Genomic DNA, 16,462 nt, shown 5'->3' with positions numbered 1-16,462 from the left:
ACGATTCTGTTCTTTGTAATAAATTTCCATGAAATTAAATTCCTTTTATTACAAAGCAATGAAAGTTACCGTGTGTGAATATTCTGTTTTATTGTATGTTCTCAATTACACGGTAAAATAAGCATAACAAGTAGTAAATAGAGATATTAATTTGTTCAGTTCCGATATAACAGTTAAGTGAAGGTATACCAAGCAAATATTTACAGTGAACAAGTTTAATGATTTTATTTTATTTACTGAAACTTTATGGAAGACGTTTAACCAGGGAATCATCTATCGGAATTAGCATAATTACTAAGAATCATACGCTTCATGTATAACGGAAAAGCATTATAAAATCACTGGTATTGATGATACACGAAAACCAAACTTACTTTTTAAACGTCTTAAAATATAAACCTTTTAAATTCAAAAATTCTTGAAAATACTTCACATTTTATCAAATACAAACTCCTATTGTCTACATTAAATCTCCCAATTAAGGAACTAAATTTCCATTATTAGAAATTAATCTTCCACTCACTTTTTTCTTCTATCAGAAATAAATCCTCGACGTTAATTTTTACGCAACCATATCGGTGACGCGGTATCATACTCTTTCCAGTTGTACCCCATTTACAAGACACCTTGTATAGGTAAATATCATAGTCTGAAAATTGACAAAGGCCGTGTAGCAAAGGTAAAAAATATAGAGGAAACGAAAGAGTGAAAACGCTCGAACGAGAGAAGATTATTCGTCGATCCGAATTAGTTTGCCGGGGAATATACACGGGGGATCGAAGCTTCTTTTGCGCCCCCTCGGGGTTGGATTTATTTTTGCGGCATATAGGCAGCATACCCGATAGATTTTCCAATGAGTTACGGGGTTGAAGGCGGAAAGCTCTGGAAGCGCGAGGGGTGCAGCCGGACAGAAAACGGTGGGATGGAGGGCGCGTTCGAGATCAAAGGGTTGGTCATCCCCCGCGCGTACCTCCGGCCAACTCAAATAACCGAGAGCTCGACCAGCGCCACTGGGCCGTCGTTGACGAGAGGCTAACCCTAAATAGCGCGAGCCAGCATGCTTTCACATCGTTCGTTCAATTTTCACCGGGCCAAGGGAGAAAGGAAGCTTCCTTTGGGGCTGATATCGCGACGTAAGGAGAAACCTTTGATTAACGCGACGCTAATTTCGCAGTTTCGATTTAGCGGCAATTCTATCTCCTATCTTCATTTTCTTCGATTAGTTCGAGATATTTAGGGATGGTGTTTTACGGTAATATTAGATTGATCAGAAAGTTGTTCATATATTTTGGAAGGAAAATATCGTTTCGACCGATATTTTTATTAATAAGTCTTCATCGTTGAATATATCAAATTTTATTTTATTATAAATATAAGAAGATTTATTATTTAGCTTTTTGTAAGATTATTATTTAGGTAGAAAAGAAAAACTCTTGCAAATTTTCCTATCTATCACTTGTACATTCTGTAACACGTCTAAGGTGCAGTCTATAATAGAACAATTTATCAATTGAATTCTTTATCGTTTATACTTTGACGATTAAAATGTGCATACGTTTCACATCAATTTATAAGTCGTAAACGTACGAGCATAATTTGTCGGCGGAATGATCAACCTACTTTACAATATACCTAATAAATACAAATTAACATTTCTTCTTAGAACAATGTTTTTTGAGCGATGATTCTTGTCCTAACGTGTATTATAAAATGTTAGTGTACGATTGAGAAACATCAAAATCTTATTTCAACACCCTAAGATTATTAATATTATAAACCTGTACAGTAAATAATTGAAGAGCTCGTAACAAAAACAACAGTTATTAATTTCAAAAGTATGACTTACAACATCGTCAAATCAATAATATGAGAAATGTACCATATCCTTCGTTTATTGTTGAATGAAAATTTAGGTTCCATGTAACTTCATGATTTAATTAAACCCAACTCTTGAATCATATAATTACAAATACTGTTGTAGCAATTTTGCAATACGAATATATTGTCTAAAAAAAGATACTGAGATATGGTGTACTGAAATTAATAACACTGGGATATCCATCCTCTTTCTTGGACAAAGACAAACATAGATAAGAGTAGTCTTTACAATTGGCATAATGAAACATCAAGTTATATAGAAGATCTACTATGAGCTAGTAAAAAGTCTACGGAGCACTGGACGGCGTTAATCGACGAAAGTTACCAGCCAGCGGATGTCACGAAATTCGCGGCAAAGATGGAGGAGCAACGGGTGGATAGAGAAACGCCGACGCGAATTATCGATGTCCGATGTGGGGAAAAAAGTTAATAAAGGAAATACCCGGCATGCTTGATACTTTATCGAGGAATTTTGCCGCGTTATCGCTTTTGGATCCGAAGGCGACTCATTAAATCGACTCTCTATCTCTATCTTCGCCGAATATTTTCCACACGGGTTTCTTCCCGCGAGAAGATAATAAATTGCGCGGATAAATACGCGAACATATGAAAATCTCTCGAACTTTGGTTGAAAAATTTCGCTTTATTTCCGCGAGACCATACCTGGTGGAACGTGAGATTTTCTGAGAGAAAAGGAGGCAAGGGCGGGAAGGGGATGAAACTGTAAGCGCGATGTTTCACATAGAAATTCGCGAATCCGGTTGCAAACGTAGAGAGAACGCGGGGGTTACCAGGCCAAAACGACGAACCATCCTCGACGAGGCAGCCGCCGCTCCCGTGGCAACCCCTTTAATATAATATTTAATCTAGCTTTGAACAGGCTTGTGGTTTCCGCCTCTAGAGTCGAGAAGCTAGTTCTCGCAAGCCTAAACCTTTCTCTCTCTCTCTCTCTCTCTCTTTCTCTTTCTCCCTTCCTGTATTCGAGACCAGGAGGGCAGCGTCTGCTTGGAAATATTTCCAGCTTCCAGACAGTCGCTTCTTAGAATATTGTTGATGAAATTTCATTTTTTAGATCGAATTGATGTTATGGAAGATCGAGAGAAGGCTTATATTTTCTTAAAGATCTTTCGATTATTCTTAGAACGATTCAATTATTCTCACAATGATCATCGAATTACGACTATGCATTCTTTAGTGAAGGATATAGCGAGATGAGAAATTAAAGGAAATCACACGTCCCTTTATCAATCAGAAGGGATGGAAAGTTGAATTTAGTTTGTAATCGTCATTTATGAAACGATATTTAAAGTTCCTCCTTGCAAATCTCTATTAAAATTAGTCAGGCTGCCTTGAGGACATTGTAAATAAATGGCAAACTGTATCTAGAAAATTATTAATTTGGTTCCTTATTTGTTAATTTAATTAATTTAAATTTTTATTAATTGTTAATTATTCGAAGTTATTAATACGTAAATGCTCGTATATATGGCAATTACTTTATTATCATACACTATCGTAGGGTTAAATCCATCACAGAGTTTCCTTCATCGGAAAAACCTCCTCGTATCCCTATAGCCATTTGTTCGATTTGATTACTTTTAAAAATATTTAGAGCCTGGTCAAACCACATGTCTAATCATCTTAGCAAGAGAAATTTTAACAAAAATCTGAGAAACGACGTAGGGCTACATTTACATAATAGCTTTTATGGAAAGCGATTTGCAAAATAGAAATACCGAAACGCGATGGAAGCTTCATATCGCAAGCATCCTTCTATCAATCAAGTCTGCTCAATACCTAAATGAAAATACGCCTAGCGAAGCGATAATTAGTACTACAAATATCAGGAGCATTAAACTCAAAGAAAATAAAACTGGAAAGTTAAGATGAAAGTTAGAATTAGATGACGCGACAGGGACTGAGGAGCAACATTCATCATGCAGATAAGCGGATCGAATACTTACTTTGACAGTTGGCTGGCATCGCGTGCCTGAAGGAGGACAACGGATCTCGTGGCTGCAATGGATTCGGCAGCGGCTGCAGGGGATTCGGCAAGGGTTGCAGAGGATCCACCAGTGGCGAGGCGAAAAACGGGCCACCTCTTTGCGAGGCGAACGCGAACGCGTGGAACTGCTGCTGCTGCCCTAAAAGAGACAACACTGCGATCAACCGTGCGCCTGTCCACTGGACTTCCGGTAACCGCATCAATCCTTCTTCTCTTCGATGTCTTTTATTTAAAAGATATGAATCCTTCGTTAAAAACTGAACAAAATACCATTAAAACGTTTATGAACTTTAACGAATCCTCATCCTGACTAACTTTGACGAGGAACTAAAATTTCTGTTTCAATTACAATCTTTATTATATCGCTTCTGTATTATTTACTCTTTACTACAGTTACTTATGAAACTCTATGCGTCAGTGGAAGCAATTCGTTACATAGATATTTTTTTAGAGATAATAAACTAGAATTTATCTAATATTCAGACTCGGAAGTTATATTTTATAAAAGGATCGAATAAGGAATATTTTATTTATTTGATTTAAGGAATATTATTCATCATCGTTCAGATATGAAAGAAACTATTATACGTTTCTTCGTCGTTATGCGTATGTAAAAGATATGCAAGACAGTTAAAACAGAATAAAACCTATGCTTCATAAATTCATCACCAAAGAACGCTTCGCCTATCCTACGCAGTCTTCAGGGGAAAGAAACCTCCTCCTTCCATTCTTAACTAAATTCATCAAATTTCACCAAACAGAACTACGCCTCAGCTCGGAAATTTCTTCAGATCACGCTTCAAAATTCTACCTTCGATCTGACCACACCAAAATTCCCTCTCTCTCTTTCTCTCTCTCTCTCTTTCCCTCTCTCTGGGAAAACAGAGAGAACAGCTTTTCACTAATGCGTGCCCACTGTCCATACTCTCAAAAGTCCCTCAATTCTCATTTATCGGCTTTTATTTCCCTAGGCAACCGGTGTTCTCTCTCCGATCATCTTGCACGAGCTAGGTACACGAGCTCACAGTTTCGAACGAGTAAAATCGAATACAGGGAAGAGGTGAACAGGTCGAGGAGACAGGTCGAGGCAGCGATTCATTTTATTTCACCGGGACGGTGTCGCCAACCCAATTAAAGACGTCCCAACAGGCGAGAGAGTGTGCTATCTGACGAGGCTGCTGCTACTATGGTCAGGTTAGGTTAGGCCAGTCTGGCACCACACGTGGACCTGGCTTTCCTACGTGAACCGTCGAAATCTACGAACCAACACCGGCGCCACGGGAGAAGGCACCGGAGACCAGAGCCAGGAGGGAGCACAGAGTGAGAGAGAGGGAGAGAGATGGAGCGAGGGACAGAGATCCCCACGTCGTCCTGATAATCCAATCGAAGCCCTAATTCTAACTCGGCAACCCGAAATTCCCGCCGGTTTGCTGAATAGGGTACGCTGCACGATCCCGGGGACACAATGGGGGCGCGACGGTGGAACAGGGGCCAGGGCTAACGAGATCTATCGTTAAACGACCGACACCATCCTTCGTACGCAGTGAAACTTCCAACACGAAGAAATTTGCCGACGACTTCCTTACGTCAAACGTTGGACAGAATTGCAAGGATTTCGTAAATTGCAGAAAGTTCGAAGAATTTGTGGGAATCTGATATACGCGAATTTTCATGCATTTATGGGAAATTTGAAGATGTAATGGCGCATAGCAAACACAAAAACATAGTACAATGCTATAGAAAAGCTCTTTCTTAATATTGTCATACTATGACATTCTTCTAAATAACATTCTTATCTATCTACCTCCATGGACCTTGTCAAACCTGACCAAATTTTCTCGTGCCTTCTCGCATCGTCCCCAGTGTATCATTATGAATTTAACCAGAAACAAAGGACTGCAATCTTCAAGAAGCTCGACAAACCTCCCTTCATCATCCAACATCAAGCAGACCCGATCCAAAGACCCATTTCGAAGCGATTAATCATCGCTACAGATCTTTCCACGAATCTTGCCAATTTACTTTCACAGACCTCGTCAAATCGGACTAAATTTTCTTACACCATCTCCAAGATATCAGTATCGATTTAACCAGAAACAAAAGACGTCGGCCTCCATGAAGATCAACAAAGCTCGCTTCATCGGAGAATCAAGCAGACCTGATCCAAAGAGCCACTTCAAAGCGTTCAGCGGCCGCAACAGATTTTTCCACGAGGATTTCGCAAGTGACTCGGACCTTCTCCAGACTCGTTACTATCGATTTCATCGGACACCCCTTTACGCGTTGCGACCGGCGACTGCCAGGGAATTTCTCGAGAGTTAGCAGCTGGCTGCGACAGCTTCTCATTTCGTTCCGTCGCCCCCGATCGACCCTCTCGACACGTCGGAGACGACACGGGGGCCGGCCATTTCGTGCTATTTTCTAACAAAAGCGGATCGCTCCGATGAAAGGTGTGTGCGCAACTCGGGATTTCGGGTTTCCAACTTCCGCCAGAGGCGACCTTCGCGCCACTGACAGACTCTATCTCTCTCGTTCTCGTACTCTCGATCAATTTCCTTGGCCCTGCATCCTCTTTCTGTGGCGGCCACCTTTGGCTATGGGACGAGGGTAGAATGTGTAATGAATTGCTTGTTTAATTAATTACGACCCTCGAGCGGCGCCCGCCTCGAGTTCGAACGAGCCGCCGCGTTCGTTCCGCCATCGGATCTGCCTCTTCCTTCTAGGACCCCGGATAGAATTCATAGGGCTGATATATTGCTGGTCGAGCGAAAGAAGGGTTCAATGATTCACGGCAAGGATACGAAATTTGTTTATAGCCCTTTCGAGAAGGGGGATGGAGGGTGAATCTTGTGTGGGTATCGTACGAGTTTGTCAGAAGTCCGATCAACTTCAATTTTTATCGATTATTTAATTTCGTTATACAGATAGGTATTTAATATTCAATTTTGAAGAAAGAAACGACTCACTTTCATCGGTTCATCGATAGTAAGATGATGATACAACCAGTGACAAATTCTAAGGTAAATTTAAAATAGTGATTTTAAGTGAGATAAATTGTGATTTTCTAGCATTTGCTTTCCTCGTTAAAAACCTTGATTTAATATCGGAAACTGTTCATTGTAGCATTCATTCGTTGTACGAATAGAATATCTTACTATTACGAGTCGATTAAGTTAAATATTCTTAACTCTACAGCTTCCTGGAAAAATCATTGTCGAGGTTGGTACTATATATATTTCCGGTATAGTAATACTTCGGCTTTCAACATCTGTTCATAATTCCTATGAATTTTTACATTTTGATAACCAATAAACATATCTACTATGAAATATTTCTTCTACGCTCATTTAAAACACAAAAGTTTGTATTTATTAGAACTGAGAAGAATCGAATGAGATAAAACGTCGAGTCTGATCCTCCATGAAACTACAAAGAACTAATAATTCTTAATTTAGGGAACGAAACCAAAAAGAGTTAATACTCGTGTCTCTGAATTCGTTTCACCGGTGTCGGAGGATGTAGACGTAATAAAATTAGGGAGCGTGTCAAAGACGAGGAAGCGGTCGGTTTAAAGAAACGCCGATCGACCACCCACAACACGTAACCCTTTTATCTCGAGCCGCGTCCCTTCGACTAGGTCCCTTTATTTCGGAGAAAACATTTTGTTTCTAACAGATGCAACGCGCCGCTTATTTTATAGTATTCTCTATTACGGCCATCTAAATTGCCATAAAGTTTCTAATAATCCAAATAAAATTTATGTATTTAAGTCGATGAACTACGAACCTTTGATAATCTCCGCGTACACTTTGCGATACACGAATTTAAGGTATTTTATGGCGATTTCGTGGGTGGTCCGAACAGGCGAACGGATGTGCACGATAAATATAAAACAATGTTACATCAGCTATTTTCGACGTGTAAAGAGTGCAAATGCTTGCAAGAATTGGCTTAGAGTATGAATTCGCTTTGTAGATACAAAAGAAGTCTAGCACTTAATAGCGCTAGGAATCCTCTATACTCTATATACTGTCCATATTTTGTAGGAATGCTTTATTAGAAATGTTATTGTAAAATAGTTTCCACATAAAAGGAAAAGTACATGTAGGTATATTGAAATAATCCTAACTATTGTTGTAATTGTAGCTGTGAAATAGAATTCCAAGGTTTTCTATAATATTCTTTTCATTAGGTACCGTGTTTCTTCCATCTAAAATCTGCAGTTTGATGAAATTTAAAGAAATTTAAGTATTTACGACATTTCCATAAACTATTTTTTGGCTCTTTGTGGATTAAAGTAAAGACACGTTTTACAAGAGACAAACGGGCAAAATAGTCTTATATTCCCCAACGAATGCGATGTGCAATCGTACGGAACTAACGTTCCACTAAAAAGCCTAAAAGAAAACAGAAAAGGAAACTAGAAGGAAAAGAACAAAAAAAAAAAAAAAAAGAAAAAATGCAAACACACAGGAAGAAGTTCCAAAAGCTCGTAAATCCTAATGAAACATCCATCGATAACCGACGATCCCCTCTCTTTTCACATCCCTTGCAACTTCGATAGCTCAATCTCGGTGGCTTGCGTCTGGGCGTAGATTTACAAACAGCGAAGGGGTCGGTAAATTTCGATTCTCTGACATAATACCGGTTCCATTCAGCGTGTAAGGTTGGGCAAACGTTCCGAAGGAACGAGGAAGCTGACACACGTCGCCACGAAATAACCGACGGCTAGGGGTGGTAATTGTGCGTCTGGAAGGCAGCGAACGCGTTGCATTCGAAGGAGGAGGCGGCTGGTCGGCAGTTCCTCTTTCAACGAGACGGCAAACTTCGCAGGCGACGCACAATATCTCCGCGGCTAAACGCCGCAGCCCTTTATCAATGTTATGGCGGCCGGCCGCGGTTATAAATAATGGCAATTGCGCGAAACTTAGCCCGACGAGCGAACCGCACCGCCGCCTCCGGGCCATTTCCAACTTGCGGCTTTCGACGCCTCCCGTCGGAGCGAGTTACGCGACCTGCACCAAATCTCCAATCTTTTTCACGAGCTATGGGAATGGCGCGTCGCAACATTGCGAAAAGTTGAAAAAATTGTGCAAAGTTTCGAGATAGCTGGTGGTAATAGGTTGAAGGTTTATGAGATCAGGGGAAATTTAGATTTGCACGCGACTGTGGATTTTGACGTCCACACGCTTTTCAGAAGCTTAAACCTTCCCTTAAATCGTGAATTAATCGTAACACATAAACGTTAACACTGAAATTAAGAAAAATTTAACCTGACACTCGTAAATAAGTCACTTTTTTACAAGTCACTTTGAAGAATCAGGTGAAGAGGTTATTAAATCGTTGACCGATAGGTTTGAAAATGGTTGAATAAATTGCTAGTAGCGAAAAGTACTATTTGCTCTTGAATTAAAAATTATTTTAAGGATCGCGGATAGCTCGAAGTATCAAGAAATAATTTCCAATAAACCGATACAACTATTTCTCGTAAAAAGATCGATAAAACACCTCAATGCCCGATGTTAGCACTAATGGAGTGTAATTTAAATAATAAATAAGAACAGCAATGCTTACAGTGATACTCACTGGTCTTGGATCGCGGTTCTCGCGGCCCATCCACAGTTACTTTAATGGCCTTCGTGTACGTGGCAACTTGCGGTGGCGTCGTGGACACGGTGATGGTCAACGTGAAGCTCTTCCCTGAAACCACGAGATACAAAAATGTTAGTTTTCGTCGCGTCATATTTTGTCGTCTTTTTTTTTTTTCATCATTATAGGTTGAAACAGAAGTTCGCAAACGTGGCTGGCCGACCGAAACTCTGGTAGTAACCAAATTAACCGTCGGTAATGTATCGAGGGCGTCGTCGACGGTGATGGTGACCAGCCAACACGATCGTCCTATGGGGATGGTTGAGTCCAGTTATGTTAAAAAGCCTATTAGGGACCTAACGACGAAAAAACATCCCTCGTTACTCCGAATAACTCGTAAAAGTTTAAGGGCAGCTGATAAATTTTTGCTCTGTACCTCTTTCACTTTCTCTTTGATTCAAGACATCGTTATCGTCAGATACGCACAAAGTATTTTGTCGTATTTTACAAAATAATGTTATTTAAAATTCATAATAACATTTATAATAATCTAACCTCTTCCGAATCTCTCATAATCTACCACAACACAATTCTCAAAAAGCTACAAACTTCGATAATGAAGTTCTTTACTGAAAAAAAAAAAAAAAATTAAATACACAGAGTTGTTTTCTAATTTCTAAACAGAAACATGATAGTTTTTCCCTGTTCCAAATAACTCGTTCTCTAAATTACAACGACCGAATGGTAAATGAACCGGTTTGAAAATCGAACTTGGGTGGCGGGGAATTGCTCATCGAGAATCGTAGGACGTGGAAAGAAAGAAGGGGCGAAGTTATTAGGGGTGACCTTTAATGGTTCCACGGCGACTGGCACCAAGGGTGATACCTACGTGTGCAGGGTTGCCCGTGAGACCACTAACTTCAGTTGGGTGAAAAGGTTTGCCAGGGCTCGGCCATAGAGGATGCCGTGACTTGCAACAAACTGACGGGATTCCCCGCTCGAAAACGAGAAGCTCGCGTGGTGAACCACCGTGTGGCCACGCTCGACACTCGCCATTATTCCCCCGATACTTTCTCCCTTTCTTTCCTCCTTTCACCAGGAGTAATAATCTTACAGTCGTCTAAAGAAAGAAGTTTCAACTAGTTGCAAAGCATTTCCTCGAATTCGCAGAACGAAAATTTTATGACTTAGAGTACGTAGCAGTCTGTTTGAAAAATAATAAGTCTACATCTTTGTAAGTTGTTACGTGAGTTCTATCTACTGCATGTATTCTATCTAGTTGTTACTGCCATTTGGAAGTTATGACTACGAATTAATATTATCGGTGAAATTTTACAAGTCACGAATCTGTCTTCATAAATTCCGGGTCAGAGTTTGTAAAGTTTTATTCTTTTCTAGTTTAATTCTACGAGTTTCGAATCAGGTGATTGTCCAGTCTGTTGTAAAATCATAAGTTCATAGGAAAGAACTATGTAATCTCTAATCTCTAATCTAATCTCTAATTTGTAACTTGCCAAAATTCGATAATATTGTTAATAATCAATGAAATCATTGGTGAATATCGTAAAATCCATTCATAGAAACTCCACCATTTTTCCAGACAGATACTGTACGTAAGTTTCGTATTCCATTTGTTTTATTAAAAATTTAAGACATTATCCTAACTCCTCTATGAATCCTTTGCAATCCTACCTAAAATCGCGGTTGTATGAAACAATAGCGAAACAATTGCAGAATAATATAAAATCGAATTATTTCGTATCAAAATTTAATTACATAGAAATATATGTAACAAGGAGATAATCACGTTATTGATTGGAAAAATTTACAATAATATGACTAAATCATGGATATCCTTTGAATGTAACTTACTAACGATAAGTATGAAATAATCACGGCGAGACATTGAATGTAATTCGAACCATAATTCTTCTCTATTTCTTTGTCGTCTCTCTCTTCTCTTTGGCGGAATGTTTGCTATTTATAAAGGAATTAGATGCGATAGCGTGATAGGAGTTGTGTGAACTCGTATGGCGGATAACAGTGATTCACTTTTAGAATCGTGTAGAAGCGTCAGGAAGGGTGGGATAGAAAAAGCCACGCGATCAGCGATCCACTCGGGGTGAGAAACGATGAGGGCGAGAGAAAGAGTGAAAGAGGGTGCACGTGGAATTGCGGTGAACCTCTGCGTGTGCAACCACCGTGTTCTGCGTGGCACCACTTTTTTTTAACGCAACTTTGTCCCCTCTTTAACGAGCGTTTTATCGAAACATCCCTTGCCTGGTTCCGAAGATATCCCCTGTCATTTGCGATCTCATGTTCAATCAACGAATATCGCTTTCGAGCTCAACTCAAATTCTAATTTTCCGGAGACTTTGTCTTTGGTTTCGCTAATGTATAATCCAATTAATGACCTAACACACAGAGGTGGGTGAAAGAGAGTTTATAAAATAAGAAGCATAGAAAGGCATGGTTTTACAAAATGAGTTTATATTTAATAAGCGCAACGAGAAAATGTAATATATACTTCAAAATAAATGAGTGTAATGTATGATAAAAGTTGATAGTACGATAAAAAATGTTTAGTATAAATATTATTATTATTAAATTTGTAGTATATCTGTAAAGAAAGGGATGAGGTATACATGACATTTAGTCACCAATATGTTCAACATTTTACTTAATTGTTCTGTAATTCCATTAAACGTGATGACATCTGTAAGGTAACACCTGCCTAGGTTAGCCAATGAAACCTCACTGGCGAGCAGAGGCAGTAATTAAAGGATAAATGTAGTGACCGGATTTTACAAACGAGACGATCGTCCTTTCAAACAATTTCTCGACCGATCCCTTCGAGAGCGCAAACGATTTTAATCACCACCAAGTCTGTTATGCCAATCGTTGGCCGAAGAGCGTCGTCCTTATCAAAAATCAAATCGCAACAGTGTTCGCGGTTTCTTCGCGATTCCTAAAGTATCAATTTTGAAATATTTTTAATTCGCTACTATATTTATTGCTAGATACTCGTTTCTAGGAATCTAGTTAACTGCAATAGAGAAATTGAGTTAACAGTTTCAATTTAAACGAATTCTCTTGCTGGACTTAAAATACATGATATTTTCTCAATCTCTCGTTGTTATATCAGGAGCTAACGGTGTCTCATAATATAAAACAATTTTAATCATTCTGAGCAAGCTTCAAGATTGAAATTTTAAATATTGAAACTGAAATTTTTCTGAAATTTACGTATCAATTGCTAGTGCGATGGAATGGAAGAAACTGCTCTAAACAAGTAAAGAATTGAATGTGATAAACATTAAAGAGTTAAACTGAACTGGTGCCGAGTGTGGATGAATGTAAGTGAAAAAAAAAAAAAAAAATGATAGGCAGAAGTGCGTAGAGATCGATTTCCTGATAATGTTCGTTAACATACGATTCTCAGAGAAAATGTGAACCGTACGTGTACACGGTTAGCAGAACGGTGTAGATTGTTGCGGGGCCGTTGTCGAGCTAACTAATTAATTTCAATTTTCCCAAACGAATCGCAAATGTGCTATTGTACGCTGATAACGAATTGATTATGGTCAGGATGAACTGCCGTCAGCGAAAACCGGTCCACCTTTCCTTCAAAATCACCGTTTTGCTTCTAATCCGACGAAATTGCAAAATATATAAATATGCGTACATTGTGTACAAACTTTTGCGGAATATTATATAATTGCATATAATTATTGGAATTGTATCATTTAAAACTTTTAACAGATACTATTCTCTTAGTGAAACTGAGACTAACGTGAGCGAGTACTAACAGCAAAGTTTATTGAGTATCGAGCGTTCGTTACACGTAATGATTCATAGGTACTAGAATACCTGACAATCTCGCATAAACGGAATAATTAATGCGGATTATTAAGAAAATTATTAGCAATCAGAATTCTCTATTCGTGTAAGATGATGATTAAAAGCGTACCAAAAAGTGATATCAATAAAACTGTTTGTAATACGAGCTAAATTTCATACGTATTACAGATGACAGTTCTACCATGCTCTTCCTAATTTTCCATTTTCTTAAAATAGTCTAGATTCGAAGAAACCAGAACACGTCGCGCCAGAATCTTGTAATATCGATGATAAGCTATGGCCCTGTTCCCGCACGTTCGTCTGCAATGCCAGCTCTATCGCGGCAAGGTCTGGATCGTTTCCACCCCCTTCAACCCTAAGCTCTGTAACGAGATAGATCATTTGGGTGCTTATAGTTTCAGCCCTACGAGCAGACGGATACCCTTCAACTTTCCACTCGCGAATAAACCTATGTATCTAGCGACGGAGTCTCGTCAGATCTTGTACAAATTTACTTAATTTTAAACACCATAGAATACGTGTCGTAATTTTTTGGACGATTTCTTCCAAGAAATTTATCTTCGTCGTTTCCGCTCCATAATAATTTCCAATTCTTCTAGAAAGAGAACGAAACCTAAAATTTCTATTACAGGCATACAAAGGAATATTCATGATTGTTAAAGGAAAGAATTCTGTTGACGTTTCCATTGCAAAATAGTTTTCGAACCTTCCGGAAACAGAATGAAAGCTAACCTTTCCGTCACATGCATACAGAGGAATGTTTTCGAGTTCGACAAACGGTAGGATCATTAGGGATTCGCTGGAGAGTTTGGCGCGCATCGGTTCTCCCAGGGAATATTCAAGGAGCCAGGGAGTCGCAGGAATCCTGACGAGAGACACTTCTCTTACATTCTTCATCCTAGCTTATGTTAATTCCGCGCTCGACGAAAACAATTGAGAGCTAATCCCAGACAAATGACTGGCGCGCTTCTGTGAGCTCGAGGGTGGATTCAACCCCCTCGTTGTCGGATAGAAAATTCGGGTATTTCATGGTTTCGAACGTCCTCCCTGCCCCTATTTTCATCCCTAATTCAGCCTTTAAATCTATTCTACCATTCGTCTTGCGATTTCAATACAAAATAAACTATCTTAACTGCGACTAACAATAAGAATATATAGTCATTGACAGTTGAGACGTTGGAAAAGGATCATAGCAATTAACTCTATCATTCATCCGTGAGAAAAATGTCTGCATGCGAGAAGACGTCATCTGTTTCTATAGTAATCAAACAACCTGTCACTCTCAGCATTTACACGAAGGAAACGTTTTTAATAAGGCAAAGAAGTCACGTTAACAATACGTCGGAATATAATTATAACTTGATATTCAATTATTTCAATATATCTTAATATAACCGCAGTGACTCCTCGGAAAATACTTCTATTTAAAAATATAATAGCAAAATTCTCCATGACACGCTCCTTTTTTCTATGAAAGAACATTTCTAATAAAGTAAAACAAGAACACATTAAAAACAAGTAGTTCGGAATATAATCTTATATAAAATATAAATAATAAAAAGGATATTTTGCAACCTCAAACCTCCATGTAATCCGTGTAACATGTGTGCTAATTGAAAAGAATAAAATCTTTCGATAGAAAGAATCTGTTTCAATATCCAATATACCGCACAACCAAAAAGCAAAACACCAAAGATTTTCACAGAGATGTTCGAAGTAGGTCAAAGGAGTTACCTAATCGGCAGGCACGAAACAACCCTAATAACGTTAATTAAAATCCAAGTGAAACCTCAATTAATATCGGCCGTCCCTGTTTCCAGGGGCGTCGGCTCTTTTCAAGCCCCTTCTCATCGTTTCCGCGCGAAACGAGCCTGTTCTCAGGGGGCGAGACTTCGACGGAGGAAAGTAAAGAGGAGGTTGCTCGGCGGTGGTGCGGACAAATAAAACCCATTACCCACCCCAAGACGACGTCGTCGTCTCCTCGAGTTCGGTTGGCACACCAATCAACGACTCGGCAACCCCTGCGAAACGTCCAATTTTCGAGGTCGTCGCGGCCGCTTACGAGAGGACTCTTTTCCTCGAGGAAAAACGAGGGTCGTCGCGAAGGCGTCCGCGACCTACCCTTACTACGTGGCCGAATTCTTTGAGCTTCCTTCCCGCCAAACCCCTCCTCCACAGTTTTCTTCCCGTAACGCAGCGTGTCAACGCGAAGATCAACAACTCCGTAGTTTAGTGAATGAAGAAGAAAGGGGCGGATTCGTTGCGAACTAATTTCACGAGTTACGTGGCTCTTCTTGCGAAGTCTGTTTGACTGTCGCAGAATATTCTCGTGAGAAGGGAAGTATACTTTGAATTTGAATTTTAGAGGGAGGCTATATAGAGTTTGCAGGAGTATTTTATACCTTTTTCTCGAAGATGTTGTTTGATTGGTGCATCAAGTTCTCGTGAATGAATTCGTATTTTCAAATTTTCTACGGACAATCGTCAGGACTTATAGTTTTTGGTGTTTCATTTTGCAAAGACTATTAATATTTATCGATTGCTTTTGCTATTTTTTCTTGAGAACGCTTTGGCTATTGCATAGTGTTACCGTGAACAACTATGGAAATATATTTTGGAAAAGGAAGATAATGTGACTTGCAGCCTGGTACTTTTTTTTTAACGGGACTGTAGCTTGAAAAGATTGTTCTCTTGATCGCTTGACGTATGATATTTTTGTAGGTAAATTTGTGAAAATATCTCCTATATTCAAATTTTATGAGGAAAAAGGTCGTTTGCATTTGACGTTTTGTCAAAGGGAAAGAGTTTTAAAAATTAGTTGGATCAAAGACTCACCTCTGCCGCTTCTCCCGACGAACCTAAGATCATTGAACTTGGCCACCTGGTTCTTCATCAGAGCGGTCGAGTTTCTCAGCTCAGCACAGCAGTTCTCGTCGTTACCAGCACGAACAGTGACCAAAGTGCCATCGCCGACCTCGCCTAGAGCCACCACCTTGAAGGCTACTGGAAGAGTCTTGTTGGACCTCCAGTGAGCTGGCAATACGCTGCAGACCAAGTGGGGGGACCCTGTAATGGAATTAAATATACCTGACCTCGCAACTAAACTAGGGACATAACATTCTCAGACGT

General features: G+C 39.4%; 1 protein-coding gene across 9 annotated transcripts in view; it reads right to left on the bottom strand.

The window, feature by feature from the left end:
- Positions 1-16,462, bottom strand: part of LOC139993232 (uncharacterized) — a 45,152-nt gene that overhangs the window by 6,083 nt on the left and 22,607 nt on the right. For 6 of the 9 annotated variants that reach the window (XM_072014754.1, XM_072014756.1, XM_072014763.1 and 3 more), the window contains 3 exons: positions 16,169-16,399; positions 9,458-9,583; positions 3,843-4,037 (listed from right to left, as the gene is read on the bottom strand). In XM_072014754.1, the coding sequence (XP_071870855.1) occupies positions 3,843-4,037; positions 9,458-9,583; positions 16,169-16,399 (552 nt within the window). The remainder of the gene's footprint in view (positions 1-3,842; positions 4,038-9,457; positions 9,584-16,168; positions 16,400-16,462) is intronic. The other 3 variants (XM_072014760.1, XM_072014761.1, XM_072014762.1) reach the window with 3 other exon arrangements.

The sequence above is a fragment of the Bombus fervidus genome, chromosome 12 (genome assembly GCF_041682495.2).
Source record: "Bombus fervidus isolate BK054 chromosome 12, iyBomFerv1, whole genome shotgun sequence".
NCBI classification, from domain to species: Eukaryota; Metazoa; Arthropoda; class Insecta; order Hymenoptera; family Apidae; genus Bombus; species Bombus fervidus.
This window is presented reverse-complemented; position numbering and strand designations above follow the sequence as displayed.